Source organism: Danio aesculapii, chromosome 21 (genome assembly GCF_903798145.1).
Source record: "Danio aesculapii chromosome 21, fDanAes4.1, whole genome shotgun sequence".
NCBI lineage: Eukaryota > Metazoa > Chordata > Actinopteri > Cypriniformes > Danionidae > Danio > Danio aesculapii.
The window spans coordinates 37368960-37384029 of NC_079455.1; the positions used below are offsets into that span (position 1 = coordinate 37368960).

Consider the following 15070-nt stretch of genomic DNA (forward strand, 5'->3'; position numbering starts at 1 on the left):
GCCCTCCTCATCGGCAGTTCATACCACCTGAACACCGGGTAGATCTGATCCACTCCTTACATACCTCGCTAGGCACTGGACATCCAGGGATCAACAATACTCTCTCGCTAGTATCCCAACGATTCTGGTGGCCAAACATGGCAAGGGATGTGAGGCAATATGTTCAGGGCTGTAAGGACTGTGCCCAATCCAAGAGCCCACGTCATCTACCCGCTGGAAAGCTCCATCCCTTGCCGATTCCGAACCGTCCCTGGTCACACCTAGGAGTGGACTTTATCACTGACCTCCCCTCGTCAGAAGGTAATACCTGTATTCTAGTCATCGTAGATAGATTCTCAAAGTTTGTCAAACTAATCCCTCTGAAAGGTCTTCCCACAGCCTTTGAAACAGCCGACAATATCTTTAATCAAGTCTTCAGGTCATTTGGTATTCCAGAAGATATTGTGTCGGACAGAGGTCCACAGTTCATCTCACGTCTATGGAAAGCCTTCTTCAAGCTCCTAGGTGTGGCCGTCAGCCTCTCTTCTGGATATCATCCCCAAACCAACGGGCAGACAGAGAGGAAGATTCAGGAGGTGGGACGGTTCCTGAGGACCTTCTGCAGTGGTCACCAGAGCTCCTGGAGCCAGTATTTGGGCTGGGCAGAATATGCCCAAAATTCACTGCGGCAACCCTCCACCGGACTCACGCCATTCCAGTGCGTCCTGGGCTTCCAACCACCGCTCTTTCCCTGGGATGGCGAACCATCTGATGTCCCCGCAGTGGATCACTGGTTCCGGGAGAGCGAGAGAGTCTGGGACGAGGCTCATCAACATCTGCAGAGGGCAGTCCGTCGAAGCAAGGTAACCGCCGATAGAAGAAGGTCTGAAGAACCCAGATACACACCCGGACAAAAGGTGTGGCTATCCACCCGGGACATACGCATGCGACTGCCCTCTCGCAAGTTAAGTCCCCGATTTGTTGGTCCCTTCACCATCGTGGAACAGGTTAACCCCGTCACCTACAAACTACAATTACCCTCTCACTACCGTATTCACCCTACATTCCACGTATCACTCCTGAAACCCTATCACGATCCTGTTCTTCCCTCCACAGAGCCTGACCACGAAGAGGAACCCCCTCCTCCACTGCTCCTAGAAGAAGGAGCCGTCTACGCAGTGAAGGAGATCTTGCGTTCCCGACGTCGTGGTGGCCAGTTGGAGTACCTGGTGGACTGGGAAGGGTACGGCCCCGAAGAAAGGACATGGGTTCCCAGAGCTGATATTCTCGATCCTAGTCTCATGGTGGAGTTTCATGAGAGCCACCCTGAGTTCCCAGCGCCTAGAGGCAGAGGGAGACCACCACGGCGTCGGAGGTGTCGGCCCTCAGGAGCGGGCCCTGGGGAGGGGGGTACTGTCACGGATTGGTCAGGCTCTCACGATCCCCACTCACGAAGATCACCATCACCTGACTTCTAATGAGCACACAGCTGCATCACATTCACGAGCACCAGATAAAAGCACAGCACTCCAGTCGCTCATTGTCCGGGCTCGTCTCGACGAAAGCGGACAACTGAGCGACCACTCAGCGTAGTCATCCTCAGCTAAAACAAACGCTTTACTTACCTGTTCTCTTTGTATTCCTCCTAGTCTTCCTGGTCCACCCGAATCGTCCTGTCTTCCAGTCCTTCCAAGTCTGTGTCATCCTCTGTCAGCTGTATCTGGTGTGTGCTGTCCATCCTCGTGTATTCCTGTTACCCAGCCACGGAGGAAAAGACCCCAACATCATTCCTGATCCTCCTGGCTATCCTTCATGTGCTCCTTGTTGTCATTTAATAAACACCCTAACGTTTCCTTACCTCTGTCTCCTGTCCGCTTCATAACAGTAAATGAGTGAACTCCTCATCAGGGATCAGTGTCGCTGAATACTGACTGAGCATTAATGTGTAAAACTGATGATTAATAACTGATGATTAGCAAAGAAACAAGGTCTAAGAAAGGTCAAGATATGAATCAGCAGTGAATAGTAGTTGAAGGGGAAAAAAAGTGGAAATGTTTTGTAAATATATATATATATAAATATGTGTATATGTCATCAAATGTTAAGTATTGAATTTATTAAAATGCTTGCTATGAGAAGCCTATTGTTGTTGATGATTTTTAGACCCATTTCTCAGTCTGATGGACAGAAGCAGTGATACATTTATCTGTTGGAATACTTTGTTTACACTAGATATTAACTCTCAAAGCACATTTAGACAAAAAAAGTCATTGCATGCCATTTTTAAAACAAAATGTAGGCTACTTATACATCAATTAGGAAGGGGCTTTTCATAAACTGTACAAAAACTCAAGTCATTTCCTTTATGCTCATTTTACAGAGATGTTCAATGTGCATTAATGGTACAAAAGCAGATTTTATTTCAGATACACTGTTGATAGTAAAGCCTGTGAGATCAGTTGATTAAGAGGAAACACACCCAAAGTAAACAGCATGTTTTTCTGCCATCTAATTATCAATTGCGAAACATTTTCTCAAGCGCCTCCTTTTAGTGGTTAGATAAGTGCCTGTATCAGATCCTGGCAGCATCACTACACAGATTATCCATCCATCCAGAGATCCTGCCGATTTCTAACATCTAGAATTAGTATCTTTCATCGGATCAGCAATCATGGGGGTCAAAATGCTCTTATTTTCCATTTTAGTGTTGTGTATATATGGTAAGTACATCAGTAAGCAACTTTTCATGCTTTTGTGATCTGCTTGAATTCACATTAAGTGACTTTGTGTTATTATATGACATCTTATTCGTCTGATAATGTTATATAATGTAAGGTTTGATTACAGATGGATTTATTGGTGTAATGCCGGAGAACTATGAGACGACGGATGAGTTGTATGATGATGATGATGATTTTGAAGGCTATGATGATGATTATTCAAGCGAATCCAGTTTTTTCTTTATGAACAAATCCAGTGTAAATTATTCAGGTAACAATTTCTTTACATCCAGAAGCAATTAGTATCTGTGATTTTCACTTAATATGGGATCATCACTACAACTAATATTCAAATTATTATTCTTATATAAGTGAACATATGCATGATGTACAGCTATGGAAAAAAATTAAGAGGCCACTTGGGGATTCTGTTTATCTAGATTTACTATAATATGGATGTTAGTTAAATCATTATTTTTGTTGTGTTTGGCAAAGTACTGATGACATTTCTTCTAAATTTAAAATAATAATAATACATGGGCTTTTGAACATAAAAAAAGAAAATTAAATGGGGACAATTATGGAAAGGTGTCATGTTTTCAGACATGTTTTTAATGTTTCATTTCCGAATGTTATAGATATTTGCATTTTACTCAAAAACTTGCCTATAGTAAATCCAGCACGTCCAGAGAAACTGAGAATTTTTAAGTGGTCTCTTGGATTTTTTTCATTAGCTTTGCAGTAACCCAGAAAGCATTTTTTGTTTTTAAAAGACGTCTAATAGATGTCTAATAGACGTCTTAACATAAATGGCTTTGGTAAAGCAAGGCTAAATTTGAGTTATCAGTAAACATATAATAGACATCTAAGAATAGCCCAAAACTAGACTAGTCATTAAAACCAAAAAAAAAAAAAAAAGACTACATATGCAACATAGGTTCATTCTGAAAACGTAGCCCTATATACATTTCTTGAGATCACGAATTATGTAGATAGAGGAGTGTATAGCTGCATTTCTTATTTAAAACGAATGTTACGGGATGGTATGACGATGTTCCTTTTCGCACTTAACAGCTGATCGCTAACGGCTTTCATGGGTCAATCTGTGCTTTTGAAAACACTGTCGGTTGGGTTTAGGGAAGTGGGTGAGTGAGTCAAACAGTGCTTTTGAAAACACTGTCGGTTAGGCTTAGGGAAGTGGGTGATTGGGTCAATCTGTGCTTTTGAAAACACTGTCGGTTAGGCTTAGGGAAGTGGGTGGGTGGGTCAATCTGTGCTTTTGAAAACACTGTCGTTTGGGTTTGGAGAAGTGGGTGGGCGCTGGTCAATTGGTGCATTTTAAGACACTATTGGTTGGGTTAGGAAAAAAGGGGAGTAGGCCAGTCAACAGCAGCCTATGGTGGATTTACGATAGAAGAGCAGGCGCAAATGGCATTCGCAAGAGAAATTTGAGATCTGAAAAAGCGTACACAGCGGCCTCTGGTGGATTTGCAAAATCAGAAAACTGCAAAAAATGTACCTCCTGTGATGTATTTGGCTGCCCTGCAGAAATGTATAAGTGGTACGTTTTCAGAATGAGCTTGGGTTGCTTACGAAAAAGACACTAAACTGATGAAATGTAACTTAACGCTTGGTTACAGATGCCTTTTTGTGTGTTATGTCAGGGAACTATGAGACAATGGACAAGTTGAATGGTGACTATTCTGGAGACTTTGAAGATTATTCCAGAAACAATTCCAGACGTTCTCCCTATGACAATATTCCAGTAATAGTTTTAGGTATGTATGTGCTTGATTGCAGGGGCTTTTTTTTCTCTCTGATCTCACACTGCCCTAATTCAAGGTTTCAAAGTTTTTTTTGCCTCTCTCTCCCCAAATGTACCTTTATTTTCTTTTTCTAAACCTCTTGTCGACCTGTATGGGGAGGGGGGGGGTTATTTCACTACATGAAAGTGTATGTGACAAATAAAGGCTTCATTCATTAAAACAATTCTTTAAATAAAGAAGCAGTTTTCACATGATGTGGGATCTTCCCTACACTTAAAATAATCCAATAGACAGACGTCCCACACAGACGTTTCGTTTTCAGTCAGTCAGCCCACGCGGTCTTTCTATAACAAAATCGCCACATTTAAGACCTGATTTCTTTAGCTATCAGCGATCTTCACCACCTGGTTGATATACTATATTAAGTGTGTCTCAGACCGGACAAGAAGCACAGCATTAAACTCTGTTTTCCCCCAGCATGTCTTTAAATATTATACTTTATTTTACCCCAATATTTTTAATGGAGTTTCTGTGCTAGCCTGCTGCTAATGACGGCTCTAGCGTTTACATGGACTTTCATCTCGTTTTGAGGTTCAACAACGAAATGAATGCTTAAGTCTATTTAACTGATTATATTTGAATTACATTACAACATCGATGCTGTAAAAGGAACCTTATGAAATTGAAAATAGTCATATTAAGCTTTCACCAGAAGTTTATCATTGGCTAAAAAGCATTAGCTCTGCATATAGCCCATTGTTATTCCAAATTAAAGCGAACAAATGCATGACATACAGCTATTGGACAAAAGTAAATGAGAGTCCACTAGGAAATTTAGTTTACCTGGATTGATTGATTTGAAGTGAAGTTTTACTAACTAATTTCGACAGGAGCACGTGATATGATTGATCGCGGCTGGCCTCTCATTCGTAATCAGCAATAATGCCATCAGATCGATTTAAGCCTACAATAAATAGACTGAATTCACTCCACTACCTTGTCGTCGTTTTGGAAGAATCTCCCCTTCCACCCCATCTACTCCTTTACCAGGGGGAGCCCTCGAGACCTACCTGATCTCGGACCCCCTTATATAATTATTAACAAGGCGGGAGCCTTGGGCTCAATAATCTCCGAGCTCAGGGGTCTATCTGGGGACAGCATGCCAAACCTGCTAATAGCGTCAGCATATCTAATGCCGAGATCAGACTGCATGATTTTCAAAGTAGTCGAGTCACAGATGTTTTCACACTGCATGACTATCTGCGCTAGAGTTTTGTTGCTGCTTTGTTTACGCTAAAAGATGGATCGGTGACAGGGGGTTTCACACTGCATGACTTTACAATAGGAAGAATCGCCAACAACTTTGTCCAAACTACGTCTCATTACCAAAAACACAGGGTATGCCTTTTGTTATTAACTACATAATAAGAAACAAGCCTTTAATGGGGTAAAAATTGTACATATTTGCTCACCTGGGTTTGAAAGGAATTAGCAATTTCTCCTCAACTTGTTTCGTCTTTGACTCAGTTGTGATATTGCTCAGATGACACATCAAACAGACACGGGTGCTCCTGCCAAATTTACACTAGTATTTCCTCCATTTCTTGGGTCCAAATTCTCCCCCAACCTACTGCTGGCCTGCAGGTCCCCACACTTGTGGATTCTGCTCTCTCATTAGCTGTAGGTGTTATTTTCAATCAGAACACATTTCTCACGGCATGATTTAAATCGCAGACAGATCCAGATATTTAGTGTTGGCAACTCATCTGCAATTCTCTCAGATCATGTCTTTGATAGTTCACTTGGTGTAATTGTTACTCGCGTGAATGAGCACCAATTTGCCTGTTATTTCAGGCATTTGTCGGAGATTTCTCAAATCTTTAACACATTTCTAATCATAATAGTTTTAATAACTCATTTCTAATAACTGATTTATTTTATCTTTGCCATGATGACAGTACATAATATTTTACTAGATATTTTCATGACACCTCTATACAGCTTAAAGTGACATTTAAAGGCTTAACTAGGTTAATTAGGTTAACTAGGTAGGTTAGGGTAATTAGGCAAGTTGTTGTATAATGATGGTTTGTTCTGTAGACTATCGAAAAAATATATAGAGCTTAAAGGGGCTAATAATTTTGACCTTAACATGATTTTTTTTTAATTAAAACTGCTTTTAATCTAGCTGAAATAAAACAAATAAGACTTTCTCCAGAAGAAAAAATATTATCAGACATACTGTGTAAATTTCTTTGCTTGGTTAAACATCATTTGCTAAATATTTAAAAAAGAAAAAAATAATCAAAAGGGGGCTAATAATTCTGACTTCAACTATACATCTATTTTGGTGCTTTACTCCACTATGTAACCATAGCTTTCTGCCACAAGTAGATGTCATTAGGTGGTTCCCAACCTTCCCTGAGTGTTTCGACCCTTACCACTTTCCAGCTGGTGGGTCTGCAGTAGTGGCCAAGCCATTGCCCATCTGCTCATGGCTTCCAGCTTTCCTCCTTTCTCCTACTCCATAGACAGCATAAAGCTCATTCTGCTTCTTCTCCCATCCTGCGAGCAGCATGTTTCTTGCTCTTCTCTTCCATGCCTAAAGCTGACATCAGTTGCCATACTGACTTTGCAGGAAAGCCTCTACACTCTACCTCCACAGGAAACAGCCATGCCTGCCAACCCTTGTTTTTACACTCCAGGATTAGTGGTGTGTACTTTAAGGCCTTCCTCTCATGAGCCTCTTCACAACCCTCCACCCATGGCACAGTCAGCTCTATTAAAATGATTTTACGGTCTTTATCTGACCACAAGATAATATCTGGAGGAAGAGCTGTATGAACCACTTTTGGGAACTGCAGTTTTCTTCCAACATCAACTCTCAATTCCCAAGCGCCTGTGGCTTGACTTCGCTACTGCCCTGGTTGTGACAGGCCTTGCTCCCTCCTTGTTAAAGCTGATGGTTTTCTTATCTGTACTGCTATGCTTCTTCTTGCGCCTCTCCTGCTCAATTGAATCAGCAAGGGTCAAGAGCACCTTGTCATGTTGCCACCTATATTAACCCTGGGTTAAAGATGTTTTACACCCTGACAATATGTGTGCCAGTGTTCCCTTTCGGCCACATAGGTTGCAGTATGGGTCGTCTCTCAACCCCGACATGTGCAAATGAGATGGTGAATAGGGCATAGGGGGGATAACTGGGAATAGGACACAGCCAGGAACTATGTTTCTAACTACAGCTCTAGAGGTGCAGTTGCAAGCATACAAGTTTACGACGCAGTTTGCGAATGTTTGTTGGAACGATGGATTTGGGAAATGGCAAATCAACGAACTATGTTTGTAATAACAGAAGTTGCGACCTTAATTGGCTAATGATGGTCTTGGGAACGCACCACTGGTTAGGTGGAGGAGCGCCGTTTACTTATATTTTGTTATTCAACTAAATATAAATCAGATCAGAAAAAAACTGTGCTAAAACAGAAATATCCTGTCATTGTTTTACATTACACTTACGTTACCAAGACAGTGAGTGACTTTTCATTTTCAATTGTGCTCGTTGATCCTCCTACATTGCTTGTTTTCATCTCCTTTTACACTTGAACAACTAAATGAATGCTGAGGTCTAATTAACTGACTATATTATCGTTGCTTCGAAAGATACCCCATGAACTGAACAAACAAGTTCTTAGTCTGCATTGTTGGCAATACCCCTTTCAAAAACAATCTTTCTTTACATTGATGCAAGGCCACGTTGGTCTTTCTGAAAGAAGTCTTTTAGGTTGATGCAGAGTTTGCCTGATGTTTCTCTCTGTCCGCTGCAGTCGTGAAAAAGTACTGAAAAGTCATACTTAAGTTAAAGGACCATTACTTGCCTAAAAATGCAGTGCAAGTAGAGTAAAAGTATCTGCTGTAAATATTACTCAATGTATGAGTAAAAAGTAGACCTTTCAAAAGTACTCAAGAGTAGTGAAAAGTATTACGCTGTAAATCAGCCGATGCATTTACATCTAATTTGTGGATGTGTGTAAACGTAACATTCTGTAGTGCATTTAGTTATCGCCCTGCAGACACACAACATCATAAGATGTTAATATTAGGTTAGATTTAGGTTGTGATGTCAGTTGACTAAAATTCAATGTCTAGTCAGCATCTAAGAACAACATTATTTTAATGTCCAATAATGACATCAAATGACTTGAAGTTGGTAATGATAATAGATAATGATATTTGGTTGATTTTAGGTTGTGTTAGAAAGTAACCAAAATCCAACACCAAGCCAACTACCTAAACCAACGTCATATTGACGTCAAATACTGACATTTATTCATCAGGTATGACAACCAAAATCCAGCATCTGATAGACATCATAGTGATAACAACCACACAACGTCAAGCTTTAACATCATTAGACATTGATATTTGATTGATTTTAGGTTGGACATTGAGGTCGACCTTATGTTAGGTTCGGATGTCAACCTTATTTTCATTTCCTAACAAAATGCAATGTCCCGCGACGTTGGGGTACAACATCAATCTGATGTCATGACACCATTTCGGTCATCATACAGTAAACATCCGTCATCTTCTCATCAGTGACATGCATCTAAAACAACGTCCGGGTCAATGTGTGTAAAGATTTTGGACATCTTCTTGCACACTTTTAATGCTTTCAAACAGTTTGCTGCAATTATAAATTGCCCATATCTTGAGATAGATCATTGTGATGAGATTTACCTTCTATGTGCGATTTGATTGGACAGGAATCGCATTACTGATTTTTCTAACCACCATAGACAAGAATAAATAAAGTAGTCACTGCAAGTGGAAGGAAAATGGAGTAAAAGTGGAGTAAAAGTACCAATACAGCACTAAAAATGTACTCTAGGGAAAGTAAAAGTACACATTTTTGAAACTACATAATATATTACAATTTCTGAGAAAAACTACTCAAATTCAGTCATTTGAGTATTTGTAATTTGTTACTTTACACCACTGGTCAGCTGGTGGCCATGCTTCACAAGCAAATGACGTATCGATCAGCCTAAAGAGGCTGCATAGAAATACACATTTAAATTTATTGACAGACCATTTGAGTTACCTGTCGTAATTGAGGTATTTGTTGGCCTGACAATTTTTAATTGGACAAACATTTTTCGTTTTCGTTTTCGCCTTACCTAAAATCTCTAAATACATATAAATACATTTAGATCATTTACATTAATCATAACTATTAGTATGTGAAGAGATTTCAACCAGCACAACATAAAATGTTTCTCAAGACAATCACCTACTGCACCTTTAAGAAAAAAATATTTGAAGATCCCAACAAATGAAAGCATTTGATAATTTGACTGACTGTCAATTTTGTGAAAACATATAGATATATACACTAGATATCGCATACAGACCCTGAGCATGCGTCAATAGCGCTGCCACATTTGTACAGTGCTCCCAGGACCAACGTCATTCAATCGCACTTAGTCAAGACTAAAGCCAGTCTGAAGATGCTGGACTTTAGCGCTGTGTACGAGCGTAATAACGAGCAAACAAAAAAAAACAAAGCACTAAGGCAGGACATTTCATAGGAAAGATTTCATTTTTTATGTTTTTGTATGTTACAAACTTTTGTGCCAAACAAGTATTGATGATATAGTCTCTTACTGCATTCACCATAAGGCAAAGTAGCACCAACTCGCATTAAATTCTAGGCTCATGCTAATTTTGTTGAATGAAATCAGCAAACAAAATAAAATATAACAAGACGCTGCGGTGCCAGAAACTTGTATTATTGTCGGCTAAGTGAACGAGTCGTTCATAATGGAGATTCATTCACAAACGAAGCGCTCCCTCGGTTAGAATGAGAAGTGAAAGCAGAAGAGAGGGTGTGTTTTAGGACAAATTTAACAGGTAGGGAGGATAATACATTTCAATGCACGTAAAGACATGCTCTTTGTCAGGAATGTCCATGCGATAACTTATTCAATATTTAATAAAATATTTGCATACTGACCACCGGGAAAACTCCCGATCTTGGATATATGTATATACAGTTGAAGTCAAAATTATTCGCCCCCCTTTGGATTTTTTTCCTTTTGTAAATATTTCCCAAATGATGATTAACAGAGCAAGGAAATTTTCACAGTATGTCTGATAATATTTTTTCTTCTGGAGAAAGTCTTATTTGTTTTATTTCGGCTAGAATAAAAGCAGTTCTTAATTTTTTAAACACCATTTTCAGGACAAAATTATTAGCCCCTTTAAGCTGAAAAACTATTTCGGCAGTCTACAGAACAAACCATCGTTATACAATAACTTGCCTAATTACCCAAACCAGCCTAGCTAACCTAATTAACCTAGTTAAGCCTTTAAATGTCACTGTAAGCTGTACAGAAGTGTCTTGAAAAATATCTAGTCAAATATTATTTACTGTCATCATGGCAAAGATAAAATAAATCCGTTATTAGAAATGAGTTATTAAAACTATTATGTTTAGAAATGTGTTGAAGAAATCTGCTCTCCTTTAAACAGAAATAAGGGAAAAAATAAACAGGAGGGCTAATAATTCAGAGGGGCTAATAATTCTGACTTTAAGTGTATGCGTATATATCTCTGGCTCTGGATGGCCAGTCCTCCACTGCACCTTGGTCCCTCATTCATTTCAAATAAGCGCTAACCTGTACTAAAGATACGGCTCTATTGACACATTTCTTCCAATAGACAACATCAGCGTAGGCGACATCTAATGTAAATATCTATGGTGAAAACAAAAAACTTTATTGAAATCTTATTGCTAACATCAGTACTTAAATTTGTCTGGTGATGTTATGACAATATTTACAATTGATTTATTGTGTTTAATTACAGAGGATTTGGTTGCAGGAATCGAAGTATTCATTACAGAAATTATTAAAGTGCAGTCGTGTAACAGCTCTGATCCGGATGGAGTGAAATGCAACGTTACACGGATTTCATACAACATCTCACATGATGCTGTTGATTTCCTGAAAGGCCCGCTGGTCACCCGCTTCATGCCGTCCTTCTACATAGTCATCATCCTCATCAGTTTGCCTCTGAACGCTTTGGCTTTGGTGACGTTCACCTGCAGGATCAGAGAAAAGAAACCAGCTGTGGTCTACATGTCTCACCTGGCGTGTGTGGATCTGCTCTTCGCCCTGCTGCTGCCACTGAAGATCCACTACCAGCTGAACGCTTCTGATTGGCTGTTTGGTGAGGCGGCGTGTCGTGTGCTCACTGCAGCTTATTACTGCTACATGTACTGCTCCATACTGCTGATGATGTGCATGAGTGTGGACAGACTGCTGGCCGTGGTGTTTCCAGTCGCCTCTTTAACCTGGAGAAATGTTAGGAAAGCCTCATTCATATGTGCATTAGTATGGCTACTGGCACTTGCTGGTACTGTGCCACTACTCTGCATAACTCAAACATTCAGGATTAAGGATGTGGGCATCACTTGCCATAGTGTGCTGTATAACACACAGCTGTATGCATATCTGTTCTTCATCCTCTCCTGCCTGTATTTCTTTGTGCCGCTGGTCATCACTTTAGTGAGCTACTCCAGCATCATATATGTGCTCAGTGTAAAGTCTGACTGCATTTCTTCATCTTCATCCAACAAAAGGAGAGCTGTGATCATGACTGTTTCTGTACTGACTGAGTTTGTGGTGTGTTTTGCTCCAACTAACGTCATCTTGTTGTATCACTGTGTTCAAATAGCTACTGAAGGCAGCACTGAGAATGGGGAATACTACATGTTGGCTTTGTGTTTGGGGAGCGCAAGTGTTTTTCTGGATCCTCTGCTGTACTATTATGGCTCGTCTCAGTTTAGACAGAAAATCGGTTCTCTGTTTTGCTGGAGGAAGACAAAAAGTGCTAGCACACCATCAAACACAAACAGTCAAACAAAATCCTCTCACCTGAGCTGTGAGTACACTAAGGCTAAAGTTGCGATGTGAATATATAGTATGTTTAGTTGCCCCTTACTGATTTCTAATTTGTTTTCATGTTTGTCACTCTTTAATGTTTCTGATCATCTAGAAATTTTAAATATTAATCAAAGATAACACATCATGCAGTTTTGAAATGAAGGTTTTTATTCATTCATTCATTTTCATCCGCTTTTCTGGGGCCAGATCATGAGGGCAGCAGTCTTAGGAGAGATCCCCAGACTTCCCTCTCCCTAGACACTTCCTCTAGCTCCTTTGGGGGATCCCGAGGCATTCCCAGGCCAGCCGAGAGATATAGTCCCTCCAGGGTGTCCTGGATCTTCCCCATGGCCTCCTCCTGGTGGTACATGCCTGGAACACCTGCCTAGGTAGGCATCCAGGAGGCATCGGAAACAGATACCCGAGCCACCTCAGCTGACTTCTCTCGATGTGGAGGAGCAGTGGCTCTACTCCGAGCTCCTCCCGGGTGACTGAGCTCCCCAGCCTGTCTATAAGGGTGCGCCCTGCCATCCTGCGAAGGAAACTAATTTCAAGCACTTGTATCCAAGATCTTGTTTTTTCAGTCGTGACCCAAAGCTCATGAGCATAGGTGAGCTTTCGGCTCAGCTCCTTCTTTACCACAATGGACCACATTACTGCTGCTTCAGCACCAATCCGCCTGCCAATCTCACGTTCCATCCTTCTCTCAAGATACTTGAACTCCTCCACCTGGACTTTCCTCCAACCTGGAGATGGCAAATCTCCTTTTTCCGGTGGAGCACCATGGCCTCGGACTTGGAGGTGCTGATTCTCATCTCAGACACGTCACACTCGGCAGCAAACCGCCCCAGAGCATGCTGAAAGTCCCTGTTCGTTGAAGCCAACAGAATAACACTATCTGTGAATAACAGAAATGAGATCCTGTGGTCCCCGAACCGGACCCCCTCCAGCCCAAGGCTGCGCTTTGAAATTCTGTCTATAAAAATTATTAACAGAATTGGTGACAAAGGGCAGCCCTGCTGGAGCCCAACATGCACTGGAAACACGTTTGAGTCAATAGCCGCGTTTCCACTATCGCGCCTAAAGCGAGCGAGCCAGGGCGAGCCAAGGCCAGTCGCGTTTCCACTATCACTTCCGGGGCGTAATCGGGCCAAAGCGGGGCTTCCTTGGGGCCAGCGTCCGGCCTTTTTCGGCCCGCCGAATACCTTGGGCCAAGAAGAGCCAACTGGGGCTTCGGGGCGGGGTTACGTACAAGGCGGAGTTTTCCTGTCAGGTAAAGAGGAGACAAGATGCTTTCTTCCCTTACATTTGTTTTGCTATTGCGCTTGATCAACTCACTCGCCTTGCAGCCAAAATCTGTGTTCGAAGTAAATGCCGCCGAACTCGAATGTCCTTATCCAGGGATCGCTGTCTGGCCTTACACCAACAGACCACAAACAGTAAAAAAGCAATCGCTTCGGTGTTCTCCATCTTCCAGCTCTCGTAGTGATGCCAGGTTGTGTTTGTGGTTATAATTTGAGTTTTTTGTTCCCGCTGAAGTGGGCGGGTTGTGTGACGGGTTGTGACGTTTGATTCGGGGGACGTTCTGGGGGCGGTGTTTGCGCGACGCGCTGCGAGCAACTAGCCCGACAGTGGAAACGCGACATGATTTCAGCCTCATTTCTCAACCTACCGGGCTATGGCCCGGCCTGGCCCGATTAAAGCCCTGGCTCGCACTGGCCCGATAGTGGAAATGCGGACAGAGCACCTCTGACCCCACACTCCCAGAGCACCCTCCACAGAATGCCAGCAGGTTTTTATTTTTAAGAGAAAAGAAAATACAAAAATACATGACCACCTATGAAAAAGTCTTTGCCCCTCAAAACCTAATATCTGTTTGGGCCACTATTAGCAGCAATAACCTCAACCAAGTGCTTCTAATAACTTCCAATAAGTCTGTTACAGCACTGTGGAGGATTTTGGACCCACTCATCTTTGCAGAATGGTTGTAATTCAGTCAAACTGGAGGGTTTTCGAACATAAACTGTCTTTTTAAAGTCATGCCACAGCATCTCAATTGGATTCGGATCAGGACTTTGACTAGGAGAGTCCAAAGTCTGTTGGCACAGACATATTTTTTTCTTCAGCTGTTCAGAAATGGACTTGCTGGTGTGCTTTGCATCATTGTGCTATAAAAGCCTTCATTTAAAAACTGCATGATGTGTTTACTTGCCTTATTTTGGACTAATATTTAAATTAGTTTGATGATCTGAAACTTTCAAGTGTGACAAACATGCAAAAAAATTAGAAATAAGCAAGGGGAAAAACTTATTCACACCATGGTACACACACACACAGACACACACACACACACACACACACACACACACACACACACACACACACACATACATGTATGTATGTGTGTTAAGAAATTGAAAGATAATACAATTAATTTCAAGCAAAATGTTGCGCCACCGCGTCGCCTGTATAGCTTTCTATTAAAATATCAATTTAAAAGATTGATTTGTGAGGGGTGTATTTATATGTTGAGCACTGATTGTGTATATACAAATGCTGATTGGAATAAAATGTGTAACAACTTGTCCTCATCTACCCTGAATTATATATATATTGTATCACCAAAGACCTACTGTAATGGTTACCTGCTGTATTTCAC

The 15070-nt window shown here is 41.2% G+C and overlaps 1 protein-coding gene across 1 annotated transcript; it reads left to right on the forward strand.

Moving 5' to 3' along the window:
- Positions 1–2599: 2599 nt before the first annotated feature.
- Positions 2600–13721, forward strand: LOC130214649 (proteinase-activated receptor 1-like). The gene is made up of 4 exons (XM_056446434.1): positions 2600–2699; positions 2827–2970; positions 4364–4477; positions 11333–13721. The coding sequence occupies exons 1-4, from the start codon at positions 2651–2653 to the stop codon at positions 12439–12441; spliced, it is 1416 nt and encodes a 471-aa protein (XP_056302409.1). The 5' UTR covers positions 2600–2650; the 3' UTR covers positions 12442–13721.
- The last annotated feature ends 1349 nt before the right edge of the window (positions 13722–15070 follow it).